The 22,541-nt window shown below is 42.1% G+C and overlaps 1 protein-coding gene across 1 annotated transcript; it reads right to left on the bottom strand.

Annotated features, from left to right (window-relative positions):
* Positions 1-1,370: 1,370 nt before the first annotated feature.
* Positions 1,371-19,699, bottom strand: dnajc7 (DnaJ (Hsp40) homolog, subfamily C, member 7). Its single transcript, XM_063185770.1, has 14 exons — positions 19,495-19,699; positions 15,554-15,642; positions 13,040-13,164; positions 11,402-11,515; positions 10,137-10,211; positions 9,734-9,852; positions 8,990-9,143; positions 7,237-7,401; positions 6,577-6,668; positions 5,435-5,508; positions 4,709-4,855; positions 2,917-3,063; positions 2,360-2,421; positions 1,371-2,169 (listed from the first exon to the last, which is right to left on the bottom strand). The coding sequence occupies exons 1-14, from the start codon at positions 19,587-19,589 to the stop codon at positions 2,125-2,127; spliced, it is 1,503 nt and encodes a 500-aa protein (XP_063041840.1). The 5' UTR covers positions 19,590-19,699; the 3' UTR covers positions 1,371-2,124.
* Between the last annotated feature and the right edge of the window lie 2,842 nt (positions 19,700-22,541).

Below are 22,541 nucleotides of genomic sequence, written 5' to 3'. Positions count from 1 at the left end.
TTTAATAAAAAGCTGCAAAAGCAGCGAGCGTGGAGATCCACCCATTATCTGGGATGAACGGGAAGGCTTTCTGGGGTCCAGCCGCCAGGGAGGACCCAATGAAAACCATACAGGGCTTCTAAAGGGAGGGGGGCCCAATGAAAAAAATACAGGGCTTCTAAAGGGGGTGGGGGGCAATGAAAACCATATAGTCTAAGGGGAGGGGAGCCAGGCCATAAACATGTACACGCAGATCTTGCATTAGCTGCCGGCCCGGGGAATATGCGAAGAAAGGCCAACTACCCACTGGCTCTGGGAGATCTTTTCCAAGATGGCTTCAGGGAAGTCACATGACACAAACCAATAGCAAGGGCTGAAAAGGCTGGCGTGTTAACATAACCCCATAGGTGTCTTACAGCATGTCCCATTTTTGTTCTACAACATAAAAAGTCAGAGTAGAAACATTCTGATTGGTTGTGCACTGTATATATACACTAATAAAATAATAAAATGATAAACTTATAATAGAAACCAATCAGTATACAACAATATAGTACACTGCACTTAAGTTTGAGTGTTTGTGTGGTAGTCCACACACACCCCATCACTTTGAACTGCTTACATCTGATGAACGCTGTTGCTTAGAAGGACTTTTTTTCTCTCCATATCGTGACCTGGCTTCACCAATGTCATGAGAAGAGAAGAACTCGGCGAGACACTGTGAGGTGTAGCTGGGTGGTTATGACTATTGTTTTTGTGGTCAATTTACAAAAATGGAACTCAGCACAAGCCTGTGGTGTTTAATATGACTAAATGCCTGCAGAAAGAACCATGTCTGAAAAAGGTAGCAAAACCGGTAGAACACATTCATTCTAGCTTCTGTGTCAATATTAAGATAGCCATAGAGGATTATAAATGGTCTGAAAGTTTGCAATTGTCCCTAATGCTTACCCAATCAATCATGGGGGTAGTGTATTTAAAAACAAAAGAAAAAAATTATTGAGCCAGTGTCAACAGTGCCAAGATGCCACAAGAGGAGGTGCAACTACATTGCAATGCAGCCATGCACCTCAACAGCCACAATAACCATCTCTTGCATATAGAAAACACTGACGTTTTAGAAGGGGTGGTATCATTTTGCCCACTAATGCCCTTATTAATAACGTTCAGTATACCAGCACTTCAGTATGTCGGTTTAACAGGGGGAAAGTATTAATACCATGTGATCTACAAGATGGTGTGCCGTGGAGCTGGAGCAACTGGAACTAGCCCGGGGGAGCTTGCAGGACCATCGCTGTTGGCCTAGTACGCAAGAGGTACAATGGCCAGCAGCAAAGAAAATGAGGGAGTGAAGTCAGTCAACTTAAATTAGGTGTATACGAATCGATTACTTATTTTAAAACACGGTTTGAACCTATTTATTTCATCGTCTTAACTAAGCTGTACAGTCCACATTTTACATGACTTGGTATCGCCGGGTGCTCGGGCATCGTCCTCTGTTCAGAGGCGGAGGAGAGAGGAAATGGGAACCTCCCAGAACCACTTTAACCTCCTGATGCGCCTCACAACCACCGAAACCACAAACCTTTTAAACAAAACACATGTGTGTGTGTGAGGACACTATAAAACACACTTACACTCACACAATCCAAAAAAAATAAAAACAAAAGCAGAAACAATGGCAATATTTTTCATGAACGTTCATTAAGGGATGCATATAGTTACCAAAAAACAAACAAAAAAACAAAACAAAAAATGGATCATAAATAGATAACATATGCCACTCTAGCTAACGTTCTCACAGATCTGATATGGAATGAGGATGAGTTACAGAAATCCATGATTACTGTGACGGCTTTTCCAAGGTCGAAAACTTCACACACACACATACAAGTGTGTGTATGTGTGTATGTGTCAGAGTGTGTGTGTTATCAGAGAGTGCGTGTGTTTGGGTGTGTGTTGTGTTGTTGGCGTTTTGCATGTATGAATTTCTCCTGGAGGATGTGTGTGTTGAGATGTTTGGCTTTACATGAGCGTTTAAGGGCTGCTGTTGTTGTTGTTGTCGTGTGCTGCTGTGAGACAGTCCATAGAAACGTAATATCAGGATGAAGGACAGCAAGGTGGGGCTCCAGTTTGGCTTCTTCATTAGCCGAACTGGAAAAAGAAATTCCCAGGACCGGATGCTGAGCCAGTAAGTGAGAAAACATAGGGAGACATCGTTAAAACCAAAAAATAAGATAAGACAAGAAAGGATAAAAACACAAAAATAAGATTTTTTTTAACAATTAAGTTTACATGACTTGACTTAAATAGATTAAAAAATGCTTCTACAATTGTCACACCTATACTGTGATGATACATGCATGCACTGAAACTCACCTTCAAAACTAAAACCTCCTGGTCCTCCAAAGAATGCTTTGAATATGTTGTTAGCATCAACATCTGAAAAACAGTGAATAGACAAAAAATATTCAGTTACCATTGGAAATATTGAGGACCATAGATCAGCCGTAGATGGATGATATAGGCATAACAAACTGATGTTGGGGAATGGGAGAAGTGGCTAAATGGCGCCATGCTCTGGTTCATAATGGAACTACGGCTGGCAACCTGGGTATGCCAAGCAGGCATGAAAAATAGCCTAACTCCTATTGCTCTAACATGCCTATATCTAATGGCCTTCTCACAAACATGCTCATACGCTCAAGTGACGCACAGACTTTGTACTTGCATGTTATGTATGCACGAATAGATTGATCAACTTGTTAGCGTCATATAGTGTATGTAAGGCAAGTGTAGTATAGTGTAATGTAGTGTAATGTCTACTGACCTCCCATACCGTCCTCCTCCATGTCATGTAATGTTATGCAAGCGTCATATAGTGTAATTTAAGGTTAGCGTAATACAGTGCAGCGCAATATAGTGCCGTCTACTGACCTCCCATGCCGTCCTCCTCCAGGTCGTGGCCGTTGTCGTAGCGGGACTTCTTCTTGGGGTCGGAGAGTATGGTGAAGGCCTCCCCCACCTCCTTGAACTTCTTCTCCTCCTCCTTCTGCACCTCCTGGGTCGCACTACTGTGACGATCTACACGGAAACGGGCACAGAAACAGGAAATTAGAACTGAGGTGCTGGTTATATGAATGCAGATATTTGTTAAGGCGGATATTAGATATCTGTTTGCATGGAAACATGACCTATGGATGAAAATAAAAACTTCATTGTGACAGGTGCGTTTTAGCCCCTTAAATGGCATGTTTCCAAAAAAAAAATCTGAGTTTTGAAATGCACATTCTAAAACTCTATTTACGTGTGAACAAGAGGCCAAAACCAATGAGTTTTCAAAAACATCCACATCACATACGTGTAGACAGCTTCTGATAAAACATGTGCACTGTGGTTTCTCACCGCGACTGTCTACTCTACAGGGATACATGTGAAGGTGAAAATGGGAGCTTTACATTTACAACTAGATGCACTCTGAGAGTGCAGACCTCCGCCAAGGAAGCTGTTTGATAGAACATGTGACTATGTTGCAACCTATTTTTATTTTAAGTATTTCTGCCTTCTTTTTGTGTTAGAAACTGGAATGTCAAAATTCGCCTGCAATTCAATTTGCTGTCACTAGGGGCGTCTAGATTTCAAGGCTAGCAATGGTGAAGAATCTTAAAAAAGGTCCTGGTTCCGGTTCGTGATCCGGATTACCATCAGAATTTAATCACTTGTTCCTTGGGTCATATCTAACAACTCCACCAAGTTTCAGCCAAATCTGATCAAGTTTTTGAGTTATGCTGCTGACAGACAGACAGACAGACAGACAGACAGACAGACAGACAGACAGACAGACAGACAGACAGACAGACAGACAAACCAACGCGACCGAAAATATTACCTCCTTGGCGGAGGTAATGATGACAAAATAAAGAGATCGATTGGTCAGTACTGTGGCGGTCTACAGAGACACTGCTGATGGTGAAAAGCTGAACATTAAAACGGACAGAAAACATACACACATTGCCATTCTGCTACACTAGAAGTTCTTACCGTCCACAAATAAGACAGTATGCATCTACCACTTCAAGCTGGACTGAATTTAAAAAATATATATATATTTTTTTACCTCCCACCAAGGAGGTTATGATTTCGGTAGCGTTGTCTTTCTGTGTCTGTCAGCAGGATAACTCAAAAAGTCATGAACGGATTTGGATGAAACTTTGTGGAGTTGTTGGAAATGACAAAAGGAACAAGTGATTTAATTTTGGTGGTGATCGGGATCAGGATCCAAAACCTGGATTTTTTATTTTTTTTTAAGATTCTTCTCCATAGTGGGAAGACATTCGACCTTCAAGTTTCTAACTCCACAAAAAGAAGGCGGAAGGATTTGAAAAATAAATAGGGTGCAACATTGCCAAGGAAGCTGTTTGATAGAACATTTGACTGAGGTGTTCACTCTGAGTGCATTTCTAGTTACTCTTAATATCATGTTTCTAAAGAGGTTTGTGGTTCATCAACTGGCAACAAGGTTAAGAGTAACTTCTGAAAACACTTTGCTTCAGTGCATGGGTTACACAGCAGCAGTAAGCAAGTGCTGAAGAACAGACTTAATGAACTTAGACAACACCACTTTCAACTTGCAGCCAGGGCGGCTTAAGATGTAAACTACTTAATATTGATTTAATGTCCGCTGTCTGGTTTAACAACGGAGAGAGTGCTGAGCTGGCAAGTTAGTTACCTGGGTGGTGCATGAGTGCGCGTTTCCGGTAGGCCTTCTTGATCTCGTCCTCTGTGGCGTGTTTGTCGACACCCAGCACCTTGTAATAATCTTTTCGCTTGCTTTTCTTCAGTTCCAGCTGAGCATTTTTTAACAGGTGCTTATGATCTGGAAAAGGACAGACAGAACACAACAAGTAGTTAAGTACACTTGAGAATGTAACGTAGGGGCAGCCGTGACCTAGTAGTTAAGGAGATGGGCTTTAGATGATAGTGTCGTGGGTTCAAATCCCACCCTCCCATTCCCCCCATCTCACTCCATGGCTGAGCTGCCCACGAGCAAGGCACCTAAACCCACACGGCTCCAGAGACTGTAGTTCCTAAAGCCATTACTGGTACTGTACATATGTTTAAAGCCTGGAAGAATGCAAGAATGCATAAAATGGCACTCCGACACCAAGCTGCTCAATTAGTAACATAAAAAAGCATTTCACAGCTACGAATCTGGGAAAGCCAAGAGGCTTGAAACATCACTTCAAACAACTTATATGGGAGCTCATTGGATCAAAGTCAACTATTTTGTTAATGGTTTGCACCTTCACTTTCAAAACAACAAAAGACTGCAATAAATACAAAAGAACACAAGATTTGTTTTAACATGTTACAACTAAACATGGCAGTTGTTCATATGTGAAATGATAAAGTTGAATGTAGTCAAATAAGTGAGACCTTGAGAGAAGAAACTAACCTTTTGTCTTCTCTGTCTGATAAACCTTCTCATAGTCCCTCACAGCCTCCTCGTACATCTCGGAGTCCATATAACTGAAAGAAAAAAAGGACAGATTCTTTCATTAATTTTAAGTTAGAATGATACTGGAACAAGCACAATTGTCAAAGAAAGAAATATCCAGCCTTTAACCCATTTTAGCCTAAGCCCTTTTTGGGAAAGGGTGCCCTCTCCCTATTAAAACCTAAATATCTCAGCCTCCGAAGCACATAAAAACATGAAATAAGTTGCATTTAAAAGCTAGAACCTTCATTTTGTTCTAGAGTGAATAAATAGAATAGAGTGAATAGAAAGAATAACATTCATAACATAACATACCAACATACCCAGATTTGTAATAAAACAACTAAAACCTCAAGAATCTGAATGCAGCGTATATGTCGCTCCAGGACACAATGGGTTAAGAAACATGTACTTCTGCACAAGATTTTAACTATTGTTTTTGAAATACATGCCCACCCTTTGAACCATTTGGATTTGGACATTGTTTTTATGGCTTTGGTTGAGCGTCGACTGCTATTCCAAAAAGTGTGTCACAGAGTGGATGTTGGTTAGGCCAGCAAGCCGTGTTAACACTGACCAAAAATACCAAAATAGATGCGTTTTTTTTTCATCCATAAGTGACTGGGGCATTCAGAGCTCTGTCCTTTACTCAGAGGTTAGATGGGGTCGAGTCAAAGTGAGTTCAAGTACTCCAGGCAAAATGGGTTTCAGGAGGTTGTGCTGACACACACTCCTACCCCCCTTTCCTCTCCTGTAGAGCCTTTAACACCAACTCCCAATGTTTGTGTTATTACATTACCTGTACAAAAATCAGTCTACTAAGCTATGCTTTGAATATTCATGACAATCTGTCAGTGCAACCGAACAAGGGACTTAACTGTGGAACATGAAGTCCTGAAGCAACCCTGTCGTGCCTTGCCATCCCCAATAAATTGGGCTGTGTATACTGACAACAACATAATGCATCTTCTCAGCCGTCTGATAGACCTGTTTTCAATTAGCGGTAATGTGCGGGTGCCAATGTAATATAAATAAAGGAACTGTCAGGATGACAATAATATGCTGTGATATCAATGTGATGACTACAAGTGTCTGCCTACCACTGTGCTCTCCTCAAGTAAGCCTTGATGTAGGTCTCGTCCAGCTTGATGGCCTTGGTACAATCATCTATGGCTTGCTCCAGTTTACTTAACTGCAAAATGCGAAACATAATTAATACAGTATTCACATGTGACAATACTTGTGGGTTTTTTTAGTACAAGACAAGTAGGTCTTTCTGCCATACAAGCAGTGCAGTGAGACTTAACATTTCGCTATCATCATCTGGTGACACATGCAATAGTTTCTATAAAACATGCACTGACTGACTCAGTGTGCAATAAATTAACAAAAGTACAAAAAAACAAAAACACACACACACAGAGTTTGGCGTTTTGATAAGTTGGTGTTCTGGGACCTCCATGACTATGAGACCCCTGCTGTTTGTTGAAGGGCACTGAACTCCAAATTGTTTTGAATAAAATAACAGGTCTCTTCTGCCGCGAGCAACTGGATCAGCACATTCGCAGTAGAAAAGCCGCACTATTGATTACTTTTTAATTAATTCATTTATTTATTTTATTTTGTTGATTAGCATGACAAAGGGACCGATGTTTCCGCCTGCCTAAGCCAGCCTGAGAACCCCGAATAAAGCGAAACAGTGGATGAGGCGAGCAGGCGAAAGGCGTGTGTGTGTGTGTGTGAGTGTGTGTCCGCCTTACCTTTGATCCGACAGTGGCACGGTTACAGTAGAGTTTGGCATTGGTTTTGATGTTGTTGGGGTCGATGGTGAGCGCCTCAGTGTAGAGATCGTAGGCTTCAGTGTAGTTGCCTTCCTTAAACGCCTTGTTGCCCTCCTCCTTCTTGGCCTTCAGGGCTTTCGCGTTCTGCAATTCAACATACACAAAAAAAGAAATACAGTATAAATAACAAAAGAGAGAAAGAAAAGACAGTGGCATTGCGGGTTCATGTTTTGACTCATTAAAAGGCAAACAACAGACTGACCAACGCATTTTGACCTTCAGAGTCTTCATCAGGGAGCAATCACTTCTCTTCCCTCTTAGTATGTAAGTAATTAGGTCCGTGACATTTTTTCTAAGTACTCACTAGCTACTAGCCTCCATTCCACCCTCATTCACAAGATAAATACCATAACGCTGCAAATAATTGCTTTGGCATTTATTTTCCCAAATGGCTCCACAGACACACCAGTGTGTATTTGGGACAAACGTACTGCAAGATGTACAGTGGAGAAGAAGATAAACGAAAGCAGGCGGACGGCTCCCCTTAATAGCTCTCGTTTGTCAGTGGGCGCATTTAAAACTCCATTAACTCAAGACCCAGCACTCCCCAACCAGGAGTTTCTTGAAGAGCAGAGCTCTCATGTGATGTCACTTCCACCATTAGTCTCGTTGTGCCTCATGGGTAGTACGTTGTACAAATTTGGACACACATGGCTGCACGTGTGGAGAAATACATCTCGACTTGAGAACAGTGGCTGGACAGTATAATGTAGCGATTAGGGGTGTGCAAAAAAATCGTCGTGACAATGCATCACAGTACTTATTTTCACGATATACAGCACCGATTAATGACAATCGATGATTAAAAAATAATAAAATTGAATTGATCACTGACTCATTTTGTTCAGTAGAGAGCAGGTAATATTTCTGTTGTCATGGAGATCTCTCCCAGATGCCAAAACCCTTAAATAAAATGTATTCGACAAATAATCTGCATTTTTCCATATTTACTGATGTAAGTACAATGCCAAGTAAACACCACAATGTATGGCAACAGTACATAAATCACAATGCACCGTGGCGTATCGTGATGCGCACTGAACCGCGACCCTTTGCCAATACCCACCACCATAGCCATTTATGTCACAATTTGTATGTCACTTCATAACGGCAGCTGGAAACTATAATCTAATCATGTTCAAAACACATCTTTCTGTTCTTCATTCATGCAGTCCTGGGATGGATGTATGCCAGGGCAGTGTGGCATACAACTGATCAAAGGTCTTTCTTATGAACGGAAGTGCGGGGGTTGTAAAATACTGTGTTGCAGAATATGACTGTAATTCCAGTAAGTGACAATAATAATAAAAAGTAAGAGGGTGGAGATTAACTGTGCTGTTCGTTCAGTTTTGAAAATGGAAGTGAGAAGACCCGTGCCACATAGAACTTCTCATCTCTTTGACCAAAACAAAGCTTTTATGCTGCAGTTGCTGGTGGGGGCTCAACTGATGACGTCATGACTAAAGGATAAAACATAAAATAATGTGCCCATATATATATATAGGAATTTATTTCCACTTCCAGTCTCACAAATATGACAAAATCCAGATTTAATAGTAAAACTTGGTGACATTTTATCATCACATGCCGATACCCAAAGCAGCTTACTGGCTGAGGAGTGTTTCTGTAAAGTCTAATAATCAAATTTAATAATGAAATGTGAATGGCATACCCTGCAGGCCAGTCTGGCTTTCTCGTGGTCTGGTGCCATGCGCAGGGCCTGGACGAAGAACTGCACAGCCTTGTCAATACAGTCTTCATAGTAGAGACACAAGCCACGCACGTACAGGGCATCGCCATTGGTCGAGTCCATACGCAAGATGTCACTGAGAACAAAAAGGATGGAGACACACACACACACTTTAACAACTCCTTCAATAACCGTGAATAGCAGAGGCACGGCTCCAGCCGTGTCTCAAATGGGCAGGGCACCCGCCGGGGTTTGATTCCGGACTGAGGTCATTTCTTGTCATCATCTCATACTATCCTATCAGATGAAGGCATAAAAGGCCCCAAAATAATACAAAAAAAAGAATACCAAGAATAGCGGAAGTATGACAGATGATGTTTGGAGGAAGCAAACAGACGCATCGAGTAGTAAAATATCAGAGAATCGATTCAGCAATTCACAAAAATGCAATACTCAATATAAATTCAGCAATCTCAAGGCTCCATATTATCATCTTCACATTCCTGATCGAAAAAAAACCCATCATGACCACGTTCTTACGTTTTTTCCCCCCATTTAGTATTTCAGGTGTGTCGGGACTTGTTCACTTATCCAGAGATCACCAAAATCAAGTGGAGGGGAAAGAAAAGCCCCCCTCCATTGCTACAACTGGTCGCCAGGGCGGTTGTCATAACAAAACACATCACTGCTTGAGCATCCTTATCTGCCTCCATGCGCTGCGGTTACCTGGCAACAGACTGGGCCTCTGGGTAGCGGCCGAGCAGGGCCAAACACTCCGCCTTCAGAATCTTGAATCTGTGACACGCCGCAGCAGACTCCAGCGCCCGATCCATGCAGAACACTACCTGCAAACCCACAACAGAGAAATGGGGAAAGAAACGATGAGGATCACAGGAATTATTTATTTCGATACAATTCCTTATTGACATCAGACACAAGTGCACGCTCAACATCAAAATATACAAACAAAAGATACGAGTAAGAATAAATAGTAAGACCCTAAAAAAGGGCAAACACACAACAATAATAGAATGAATAAGATAATAGTGAATTAAATAAGATAAGAAAAGCAAGTTGAAGGAGAGTACCACTCAAAAGGAACCTGAAATTATGATGAAACAGACCATACCATTCTGAAGTCTCGTTTGTCGAAGCCGATCTCAGCCATCCTCTCGTACTCCAAAATGGAATCTGCATTTTTTATCTGCAGAAACAGACAATACAGGGACCGTCATCCTGAACTAGTAAAATGACTGTAATTACATCATCCATCACAATTTAAAATGTTCTCTTTTCTTCTCTGGAAGGAGAAATGGAGTCGCACACAGAGGCTGGATGCAATTCAGGAAAAAATGTGTTGAAAAAGCAGAAATTAAGGATAAAAGCCAAAGACAATGTGGGATACAAACGTTTTGTGACTCTAGCCCCACCATCAGTGTTCACAATTCTCTGAAAAGCACCACTGTAGCCATAGATGATATGTCTTGGGTCTATATTTGATTACATGGTTGCCACTTCCTGTCCAAACATGCAAATCCCTGCAACACTGCAAGTCAGGGCCATTTCCATTTAATGTCTACGTAACCATATCTTAGTCATGGAATGTTACATCATGACCAAGGTGTGGCACGTCGTTGAGTAATGTCTCCAAACAATTATCCAAACACATTGCCTTTGAAATTGTGTTTCAAAACGTGGCGTCTCGGGGAAACGCAAATTCGCACAAAGTGTAGGAGTACATGAATGACGTTGCATCTAAACCTAATAATTATCAAGTCAAGTCAAGTCAAGTTGGTTTTATTGTCAATTTCTTTACATGCACTGGTCATACAAAGAATTTGAAATTACGTTTCTTGCTTTCCCATGCAGACATAGACTAATCTAGGTAAGGACATAGACAGTATAGACATAGACAGTACTCATACATGGACATAAGACAGTATGGACATAGACAGTGCTCATACAGACATTTAAAGTGCAGGACTGGACAACAGAAGACTTGTAGAGAACATACATTAAGAGGAGGTATTTTGTTGTGCTTTTTTTCCCCTAAAAGTCCTTTGTAGCGTTCTGACATAGTAATAGTAGCATTGAAGAAAAAAAATAAATAAATAAATAAATAAACATTAAAAAGGGTCTATCAAGTACACCAGCAGCAGTCTGTGTGTGTGTGTGTGTGTGTGTGTGTGTGTGTGTGTGTGTGTGTGTGTGTGTGTGTGTGTATGAGTTGTGTGTCAGTGTGTGTATGTTTGGGTTTAGTGCAGAAAGTGCAGTGTGCTTGTGTGTGCGTCAAATCATTAGGTATGAAGGTGTGGCTGGAGGAAGTTGAAGCCAACCCTTAAAGTAACATTAGGGGGAGCCTGCCTTCCTGGGCTGACGGGATGCGTGACTCACCTCTTGCTGAGCCTGGCCGTTATCGGACTCCAGCTCCAGCACCTTCTGGAAACAGCGGCTGGCTGCCATGGCATTTCCGAGTGACAAGTGGCATTTGCCCTCACGGAGGTGACCCTGTCACACACAGGGACAACAGCGTTACATTATGTTGTGGAGACAACGCAAGGCAAGGCAAGTGAGGACAGGCACGTCAATGCTCATTCAAGAGAACGTTCAAAGTTAGCAGGTAAGATGCACAGAAACACCAAAGTAGTTGGTCCTGCCGTGGATAAAATGGTAGGGCACTGTGCCGTCACGCCGGGGGCCGGGGTTCGATTCTGCCCCCGGGTCATTTCCCGATCCTCCCCAATCTCTCCCATTCGCTTTCTGTCACCATCTCAAACTGTCCTGTCAAATAAAGGTATAACCAGGGGTGCACATAACTGGTACGCAGGTGCGCATGCGCACCAAAAATTAGCAATGCGTACTGCCACCTCGGTCACTACAGCGCACTTGCGTACTGACTATCTCAACAGACTGTTGATGTTGGTGAATGGTCAAACATGTCCAAAAAGAAACAGACAACAGTAGCCTAATCAGTTTCTTTGGAGTTTCGTCAACAGCAAAGAAAATTGAGTCAGAGATTTAAAAAACAAAACTTTCCGAGAAGTGGCTCCAAGTGAGGCTAATAATGATGAGCGGACAGAAATGTAGTGCCAGTTCCTTGAACGATTCCGCAGTTCAAGGGACTGGCACTACATTTGTGGTAGTGAAAGCATGCGTTCCGAGTTGAACAGGTAAGGGACGCGATGTGTCCCGTTTTCTCATGAATGCCTAAAAATAAACATGTCACTCGCTTATCAACTGTAAATCTAACGACAGTCAGCGCGAGCTCGACCGATTTGAGCTCCTGGCTCTCTCCTCCTCCCTCCATCATTATGGAATTGTGCCGTCTGTTAACTCCCAGAATGGACGCGCACCCCCGTCATTCTCATTGGCAACTCCGATGGATAGAAGTTAAAAACTGAAAGCATGCATCCATGCGCGTGGCTTCTTGCACGCAGTTCCCGGCCAGCTCCACTTCTTAATTTAGTCAGCTTCCTCCCACCATATTCCAAACGGACGTTTTTTTTTTTTTTTTTTTCACCGCGGATGAGGTGCGTACCAAAACATATTTGCTGGTGCGCATATGAGTAACGGCCTAAAAAAGTTATGTGCACCCCTGGGTATAACACCACCCCCAATATATATAAAAAAAACACCAAAGTAGCTATACGTTGTTGTACGTTCTACTAAACTAAACCTTCTTGGACCTTTATGAAGAGTGCATAAACATGCAGAACCATTGGAGACCCACACATTTGGGCCCTTTCATTGCAGTGAAACACCTGTATTTACAGCACACAAGCACTTTACACTTCAGACTTAGATGAAAGCCAGAGTCAAGTAGAGCAAATAGCTTACAGGAACTTTGCACCCTGTAATTAACCATATTATATAAATTATATATATAAATATTGTAAGAGCATGGCTCATGAGATGTCCTTAACGAAGGGGTTGTCCAGCCACACAGTAAATAGCTCAGGGGAACACTGTGTACCATGTAAACATGCTGAATCCCATTAATACTGTATAAAAGCACAGCATTTAGCAGCTGACCTTAACGAAGGTGTCGTCCAGCCGCACGGCCTGTTGGGAGTCCTCCAGCGCCTCCCTGTAGCGACTCAGCATCATCAGGGTCGCCGCTCGGTTACCGTAGTAACTTGCATTCTTTGGGCACATGTCTGTTAAAAAAACAAACAAACAAATAAACAAACACAGAGGAAGGAACGTTATTACAGTTGTTATTAGAGTTGCTGTTACAGTCATCATTTAAAATATATATACATATTCTTAGTTGAATTAAGTTATGTTTGTCGAGTTATATATTATTTAATCACAGAACATGACAATCAACACTGAAATCGATCCCAATTGGTGATAAAGAAGTCAGTGTGATCAGCCGTGGGCATATTTAATTGATCAGTAGGCGGGTCCCAATCACCAAAGTCACTTTTGTCAAACAAGATTGTCAGGTGTCTGCTGATGGTTTGGCTGGATTGTAGCCAAAGTGACATTGAGCAAACAGCTAGTGTGTGAGATATGTCCTTGACTTCAAAAGGCCTGTTTCAATGCAGATACTTCTATTATTGTGAGATTTTTTTTTGGGGGGGGGGGGGGTATTGCATCATATTGCATCTAGTAAGTTCTAGAGCAGGGTCATTCAATTAAATGTCAACGAGGGCCAGTTTTTCAAATTCCTCCCAGTAAAGCGGCCGAAATGTACGTATGTATTTTTGTTGCCGACTGTCGATTTAAAAAATACGGGACACGTCATTAATGTGTGGGGTCTGGGGTTCTGCATTTCTTAAATGGAATTTCCTGCATTTTAAGGTTCCGTGTCCCGTTTCAGCTCGATACGGAACCCGTATTTTTATCTCTAAATTCCGAAAAACAATTGCGTATTATAAAAGGGGCTTGTGGGGGGCCAGAGCCTTGCTGTCCAAGGGCCGCATCTGACCCCAGGGCCACCATTTGAATAGCCCTGTTCTAGAGATTATAGCGTGTAGCCCACAGACGCAATTTAGCTGTGGACACACTGGGTCACAATTACAAAGACGGGACTTTGATTTTACTTTCACTTTATTAAATGAAAATTTTTTCAAATATTGTGTCTTGGTAATGTTAAAATAAAGGCTTGGGTTTGCGTCAATTTACTTAATTGTGAACATTGAATTCAAGACATCAATAAGGTCTTTGTGGACGATTCTTGAAGATCCTTTCCACGGTGTCTCCTCACCAAGTTACTGTGTTTCCAAAATATCATAACATTCAGTTGTGAAGTCTGACTTCATGCTCCTCCCCCTCTTCCTCCTCTCATCTCCACTCCCCGCCTCCCACCTTCCCCGTGATGCCGGTGCTCTCTCTAACCAACTGCTTCCTGTACGAGTTTGTGCCTGTGTTGATTTCTATAACTCCCGCTGGTGGGCTGTACTCAGGTTACACAGTTCATAAAAAAGTCCCACCCCACTTCCGTTCCTTTCCTTTCCTTTACGCCACAGCCCCCGTCTGCCAGCCCGTGTCACCCTGTCCCACCCGAAAGGCAGCGGCAGCAGTGGCAGCGGCAGCACTGGCCCCACGTGTAAGGCTACCTTTGCAGAGGAGTTATTTTGGGGGCTCGTCGATACCCGAGCCTCTCTCGCCCAGTGTGAGGGAGGACACGCGGCGTGCTATTTTAGGGCAACAATCAGCAGTTATTTGCTGCTGTTGTGAAGGAGGCTAATGCCATGCTGTACGTGACATGTAAAATAATCTTAAATCAAGCTGGATTTGTAAAAAGATTTTTACTATAATATGGAACGCACAGCTCAAAAGTAATATTGTAACCAAATATACACTTCCGACTTACTAATGACTATAGATTTTTTTTAAAAAAGAAGTCTTCTTTTTCAAGCGATTATGACTTTTTTTCTGGTTCTGGCCCATGAACTAGCACTCAGAAGGAAAAGTTTGTGGCCCAATGCGTATTTATTTGTGGTAGGTAAACAGCATACCAAGTCATTAACCAAGAGAGGGCTATGTAGAAAACCTCTAACTTAACCAACAATAAATCAGATAAATTTTGTTCACCCCATATGGAAACGACTTAACAAGAAGCACTTTTACTTTTTACACCAAAAGTCTATGTTAAACCACTATCATATCCCTATTGTAGATCGCGTCAGTTCAAAGCTGGCATTTCAGTGCGTCGTACGTTATGCAATGTGTGCGTTTGAGTGACCCTCAGTGCCGGCTCGTCTTCTCTGTAGAGAATAATTGTACTAATGAAGAGACTAGAATCTGTGTAGTTCTTCTGTGAAACACATGTAAGCCCTTTTATATCAGATCAATATCCGTCTAAGCCCATTAGACCTTTTTGGTCTTTTATTCAGGTTCAACCATCTCCCTGAGGCCAGGCCTTACCATTGGCATTCAGACCAGGAGAGCGGCAAACACAGGGGGAAAAGGTAATTAGGGGAAATAGCCAAAAAAGTAACAAAAAAGAGAGAGATTGAGCGAGAGAGAATGAGCGAGACAGAGTGAGAGTGAGAGTGAGAGAGAGAGAGCGCGTGCAAGAGAAACAGGCAAACTCACCAATGGCTTTTGTGTAGTAGTTGAAAGCTTCCGAGTAGTCCTTCTTTACGTAGTAGGCATTGCCTTGTTCTTTAAAAACCTCCGCTTCCCTGTGACGATAACAAAACAACACAAACAGTGAGTGGTGGTGCATGTGATGGGACAACAACATACTACATAAACCAGGCGCCACCACCACGGTGCCTGTGGGCGCCAGGTAGCCCTCTAGTAGCTTCTGCGGTGCCCACCAAGGATGTTCATAAATAGTGACGACGACAACAAGATTTAGTCACACAGTTAATTGAAATATGAGGCTATTTCTTTGTAACCTAAAAGCAAATTATCATTCAATCATAGTGAGATTTGAGACTGATGTCAAGACTTTGGAGGATTTTGAACAAACAAGTAGCCCTCGGGTAGCCCTCAGTAGCCCTCGGACCCAGAAAGGTAGGGGACCACTGTCAGACTGACAAACTCACTGTACATATTTGCAAGCATGGCTTATCAGTGGATACCATTACCAGTGTTTACTTGTACATAGAGTGAATATTTTTAGGTTGTCAAAGTAACTAAACATATTTGCAATATTTGGTTTTCAGTGGATGCCAGTGGATAGTACTCTACACTTCGTATACCCTCCCCTCAGTAAACAGAGGGCATTGTTTTGCCACTAATAGACGTCCTGTTATTCTATACCGCACACGTGTGCTGAATCATCTGTGAATCACAAAATTACATTAGGCTGACTGACGTATTTCCTCTAAAAACAAACCAAAGTAATGATTAAATAATGATGTACTTTACTTGGAAGTATTGTACTTACAGCATAATATGTGTTTTGAAGACCAGAATAATAGAGTTTACACACATTTCCACTGGGTGCCTTTCTTCTAATCTGCCCACCGACCTTACGCACTATGGACTAAAAAGCTCCAAATTGCAACCAAGCGACATAGTTTCACCAGCTGTCATTAATGCCCTATGCTGCCATAACTGTTGTCAAATGAACACAATGGGAGAAAACACACCAAAATTGTGACAGGTTTGAATGTTTGAAATTCATTTTAGTTCAACTGGATCGCCTATAAGCTTACTAACGCTTTTTAACACACATTTTTGACAAGGAAGTACAACTTGACTGACAAATCTTTCAGGGGTCAAGTCGTTTTGTATTTCCGATGGACAGTCTTGTGAACACAAAACGGGCTAAAATATCTCACGATGCATCCACTCGTGATGCATCTCTTCCTGGTCCACTTGGGATGTGGATCATTTAGTCAGTCACATTGACATCCCCTGCTGTCTGATGAGGTAGGGAGCCGGATATACCTGACCGCTCAGGCTCTCACTTGAATGAGTGTGTGTACTGTACGGGAGTGAGACCATGCGGAAAGATTTGCTGTACCACCACCAGATAAACTTTCCGGCCAGCGGCGAGCAGTGAACAAGCACTCCACTCCACTCCGCCAGTCAGTCCATCTATTCACATGACCAGATGTAGGTCACACGGATGACAGTGCAAACCCGTCACTGCACTGACCCTTTCTACAGCAGCAGCAGGCTATACCAGGGCCTTTACACTAGGCTATGCTACTCCTTCAAAGTGTGCCCTAGTTTGCCTTTGCAACCCATAGCCTAAATCTTGAAAATACACATCAAATGAACTGAATGCACGGCCAAGTAATCTAATCACCATTATCATCATTATCATCATGCATCTTAGACATAACAGGGGTAGTAGTAGCCTGGTAGCCTACTTGCAGAAACTAAAGCCTCGTCAAACTCACTGTCCCAGCCTGTTAAGTTCACAATAAGGCGGTCTGGGCAGTAGTGAAGTTGCTGTAACAACACTGGGCTATAATTTTTAGTGGACACGGTCAAAAAGCATCATGTGCAGTATGACTTATAACCGGTAGCCAGCTGTAGTGTAGACAGTGGCTTAGAACGGATTAAAGTATGTGTGTGCACACACACACACACACCGGCTAAATAGAATGGACAAAACTATAGGGCTGCAGTGATCACCTGCCTACTGATAATATTCAGACATTTTTAATAACATTTATATAAATTTTGTGAGTTGAGTTTGCAAAGATCAGAGCAGTCACATGACGCGATAAAGATGTGTGTCTGTGGGTCATTCTGCCTGGGTGTGGAGTGGACTGTGGGAGTGTGTCCGCATGGAGAAGGGGAGGAATCCTCTCAGGTTATGTGAGGTGAGGGCACCATGCTGCAGCAGCACTATACCATGGCCATGTGAAAACCACTGATAAATCACTAAATGCCGTTGGGTGGCGTGAATATTGAGCCCTGAGAGGAACTGATATCCCTGTGTGATGGGAGCGCACAATCACTATGTTTACATGAGACAATGAATTCCGAATTAACACACTTTAATTCTGAATAAAGGTTAATTCTGCTTTGAAAACGTCAAGAAAACACTTCACAATTCGGAATGAAATGAAAGATCAAAGTTAATTTGACCGAATTATTTAATTCGGAATTATTCATTCAGAATGAAAAACGCCATGTAAGCGTAGCCAATGTCTTGGATAAAACAAACACTACGTTATGGCTTTACAACTCCCGTAATACTGTTTAGAAATTCTTCATAAATGTGACATCAAGCTGTTCTTAACGGGTGACATACAACCAAGGCTCCTAACACACAACTCGCATGCCATTTTGGGCAAAGGGAAAATGTACTGTGTGCAAGCTTAGGCTTTGATGATGTAGCAGCTAAAGCCCATTCTATTTTAGTGGAACACTCATTCGTTCCTTCCTATTTACTGCCACTGTGTAATAAGTTCCTACCATTATTGTATCATTAACCATTATTTCAATGGAATGATTGGGAACACACTGTCAAAAACTGTTCAGGAGTTCCCAGCCCTCACAGTCCAAGGTGGCACTAGCAAAGCCCCTGTCTTGACCCATCATCAGAACAATTTCCTCAAAACAATGAGCTGTTTATAATGACATCTGTGGATTTAATGACATTAATGGTTATTTTTCTTACATACACCCACCTAAAACATAGTAGACCGGTCATTGTAGCTGTAGTATAGGCCCTACATATCGTAGATACATAACATGCATAGATGGCCAAACCTTTCACTGTGGGTAGTCACGGTTATAAAAGTTAGGAATTAAACCATGCATTAGTCAATAAAGCGGAAAATATAGTCCCGTTATCGTCTGTGGAAAAGAGTTAAGACGCACACTGTGACCCTCTGGCACTATCCTCATGCCCTAATTTATCAAGCTGCATTGGACCATCATTCAGGCCTGCTATTATGGCGCTAGCAACACTGGCATACTTATTTTAAGTTGGTGATTATTACTAGCATAACTGAGACAGATCAACAGAGAAGACGTGCCTGCCAATTTTAATGCAGACATCAACTATCACAAGGCCACTGGCTGGTGTCTATGGATCAAAAGAATGAACCTTGAGTTGTCAATAGCAACAACCAGTCATCAGAACGCCATCGGGTAATTATATAAGGCAATTTTAAGTAATTGAAGTTTTCGTGTGCTCTCCATATCGGCCCGCATTGGCACTTTTGACAATCACATGTGTAGCAAGACCACTTGATCCCTAAACTTGGCTAGCTGGCTAGTTAGCTATTTAGCTGGTTAGCCACCAGCAGGTAGCTAACCCAGAAATGTGTCGCTACAGATTTGCAAGTTAAGGGGACAAAACGCCATCTAAACGGTTCTCACATTCGCCAACACAAGGCACATACGTTGCTTCAGACACCCAATGCAATCAACACGACATCCTTTCGTCAGCTGGCTGAACTGATTACTTATACTTTTGGCCGACAATCCAAAAGGGTGTCTCCAGCTAACACAAGGCCATCAAGACTTCGCTACTTTACAGGCTAAGCGATAGCATAACATGTGGCAAATGTACAATGTAGATTCCCTTCGCCACTTGAATTAATATGTAGTGTTACCTTTCTAGGTCTTCGTCGTCGAGAAATGCCATTTCTGGATCCATCGGCACATCGGAGTCTGACGACATTTTGCTGTGAAAGGAAGGGGAGGGCATGCGTTTAGCTGCTTGGCCCCTAGTACAGTTTTCCTACGCTCAACGTCAACGCGGATGCGTGTGTCTGGTGTCTGCAGTAGAGCAGCCACAGCAGTTCCACAACAGCAGCTTCTGTCCGGTAAGGTAACACATTGCGCATGCGCCAGGCCGCATTGACAACAGTCACAGGCAGCAGCTATTTGACTGTCAGAAGCTGGTACCAACCAGGCTCTTTGCTGGCATCTAGAAAGACTGCCCACTGCCCACTCCACGGTTGGCACCCCCATATGGATACTGATTTGACGGTGCATCGCTCGTGCAGGTCTATGGGAATCTAGGAGCTGGTGGTGATTTAGGCATATTGCAGCAGCAACAATAACAACAACAACAACAACAATAGTGATGATAATGTTTTTGTTAAGATGATGCTGATGATGATGCTGAAGATGCTGTAAGGTCTACTTTTCACTCCACTCTTGGGCCTATGACATCGCATGGCATTTCTTTGGTACACTTGCTTGTCTCTGTCTACTGCAGGGCTATTCAAATGGAGGCCCTGGGGCCAGATGCGGGCGGCCCTTGGGTGGCATGGTTCTGGCCCCCCACGAGGTCTGAACAAAATGAGAACATGTGCTATCTGTGGCTGTGCATAAATTGCAATCACTAACACTTCAGGTTGGGGATATCTCTCTCTATGAGTGAAATCTTCTCGTAAGCAGCCTGATAAAAAAAGACCATCATATGGCTACTAGAAATAGAGAAGCGTATATCTGTTCTGTCCTGAAAGTTCTCCGATTGTTTCGCACCCTAACCTTGGACAATGTGCTGCTCACTGTTTTGCGGATTCTACGGCCCCTTTACTGGAAGGAATTCGAAAAACTGGCCCTCAGTGACTTTTAATTGAATACCCCTGCTACCTTTGGTCAGATATTTTGGTCAGCCTATACTATAAAGCTGTTTCAGGAGTAAACCAGGTTAAGTTAAGCGGTAAATCATCTAATAGACGAGCCTGGAGTCTTCATGTTCTTAAGAAAATGAGGACTCCAGGCTCTTCTATTAGATGATTTACTTCTTAAATTAACTGATTTACACCTGAACCAGCTTTGTAGTATAGGCCCCTGATGTTTTAATTCAAAACAATTTACAGGTTCAGGGTAGCCCATTAGTTACTTAAGCCTATAGTCCCTGGCAAGGCAAGGCAAGTTTATTTGCATAGGGCCTATACATTTCATACACAGATGCCATTCAATGTGCTTAACAAAACATCTCATTTTAGAATCAATGAAAATTGAAATAAGATATTAAATAACTAGAATTAAAGAAGATTAAAAACATTAAAATCAAACAAACTGTTAATCGCTGCCAAGGGAAGGCATCAGCTACATCCTGAGTCTGGATTTAAAACTATCATATAGTGTACATATTTTATATCAAAAGGAAGCTGTTTCCAAACCTTTGCACCATGGTACCTAAATAATAATAATAATAATAATAATAATACTTTCGTTTTATATAGCGCCTTTCAAAACACCCAAGGTCGCTTCACAAGGTATCGTGTAGGAAAGTGTGAGTGTGTGTGTGCGTCAGTGCGTGAGTGTGTGTGTGAGTGCATGTAAGTGAATGTGCTTGTGGAACTAGCAGCCATAAGCCTCCAGGAAGATATGTGTCTAACGGTAGGGACACATAGACGCAAATTTGGCCAAGCAAAGCTAACTTCGCCATTCATTCCTATGACGGTAGGGACACATTGCAGGCAAATTCTCTCCTCCTTTGCATAACATTTAACTTTGTTTAATAATTTCGCTTCGCTCCAGTTCGCATGCTTTCGCTTGCTTTCGCCTCTCTCATAGGAATGAATGGCAAAGTTTGCTTCGCTTGGCCAAATTCGCCTCTATGTGTCCCTACCGTGAGAGAGGCGAAGGCAAGCGAACAGGAGCGAAGCGAAGCGAAATCATTAAACCAAGTTTAATGTTATGCAAATGAGGAGCGTATTCGCCTGCGGCAGCCCAATCAAATCAACAATATAACTGTGGGGTGGGGGTAGAGGAGAAGCTTTAGTGCTGATGTATAACTGAATCATCGGCATAGCAGTGGAAACTAGGGGTGGTACGGTTCACAAATGTCACGGTTCGGTCCATATCACGGTTTCAAGGTAACGGTTTTCGGTTTTGTACGGTTCTGTTTTAAAAAAATAAATAAAATGTGTTAAATAAAAATTTGAATGAAAATGTAAGCTTATCATGGGTATGTTGAATTTGACTTCATTTAACCCAACTGAAAGAGGAAAGATATCAATGATTTTAACATGCTTCCATTTATTTCACAAAAAGGGAGAACTAAGTCCTAACTTTTAAGTTGACAAATATTCAAATATTACATGCTATAACACATTTGACGTGTAAAAATAAAACAGCTACACTCCTGTAGGTAATGGGACCATTAGGTCAGTGTAGTATGACTATTTTGGTTAATGACACACTGAGAACGAATTGTACTTTTATTTTGATACCGCTTTCTGCGAGCTTTGCGCTTATTAATGAGTTGCTTCCTATCATGAAACTGCCGGCCGTGAGAAGCATAGAAGTAAAATCAGAAGTCAAATTCAATTTTAAGTGAACAAGTGATAGGGTTATGTTATGTTAAAATGTGAAAGTTAAGGTAACAAATACTTTTAAAAGATCGTTTTTTTAGAAGTGTATGCACAAGAATGTTTCACAAAACTCCTGTGAAGCTGAGCCTTTTAAAACAGTCAAATTTTATTTTTGTTATAGTGTTAAACATCAATGTTAACTAGGCAACAGCACAAAGTCCCCTTCCGTCCATCAGAGTTTAACTAGCTACATATAATTAGGCCTACAGTTGATTGCAGTTAAGGTCACTCAGCACAGTGAATCTGATGGATATGTTCAATTATCTCGCATTTTGCCGTCCGGAATCCCCATTCAATGCCACGTGGATATAGCCTACACTAGG

Source organism: Engraulis encrasicolus, chromosome 2 (genome assembly GCF_034702125.1).
Source record: "Engraulis encrasicolus isolate BLACKSEA-1 chromosome 2, IST_EnEncr_1.0, whole genome shotgun sequence".
NCBI classification, from domain to species: Eukaryota; Metazoa; Chordata; class Actinopteri; order Clupeiformes; family Engraulidae; genus Engraulis; species Engraulis encrasicolus.
The sequence above is the reverse complement of the archived record's forward strand: the minus strand, read 5'-3'. Positions and strand labels throughout refer to the sequence as shown.

Coding starts and splice junctions, on each gene's coding strand:
- dnajc7 (XM_063185770.1), bottom strand. CDS start 19,589: ATGCCCTCCCCTTCCTTTCACAGCAAAATGTCGTCAGACTCCGATGTG. Junction 11,516..13,039: donor TGGACGACACCTTCGTTAAG/GTCAGCTGCTAA, acceptor TGTGTGTGACAG/GGTCACCTCCGTGAGGGCAA. Junction 2,170..2,359: donor CAGGAGGTTTTAGTTTTGAA/GGTGAGTTTCAG, acceptor TTCTCACTTACT/GGCTCAGCATCCGGTCCTGG.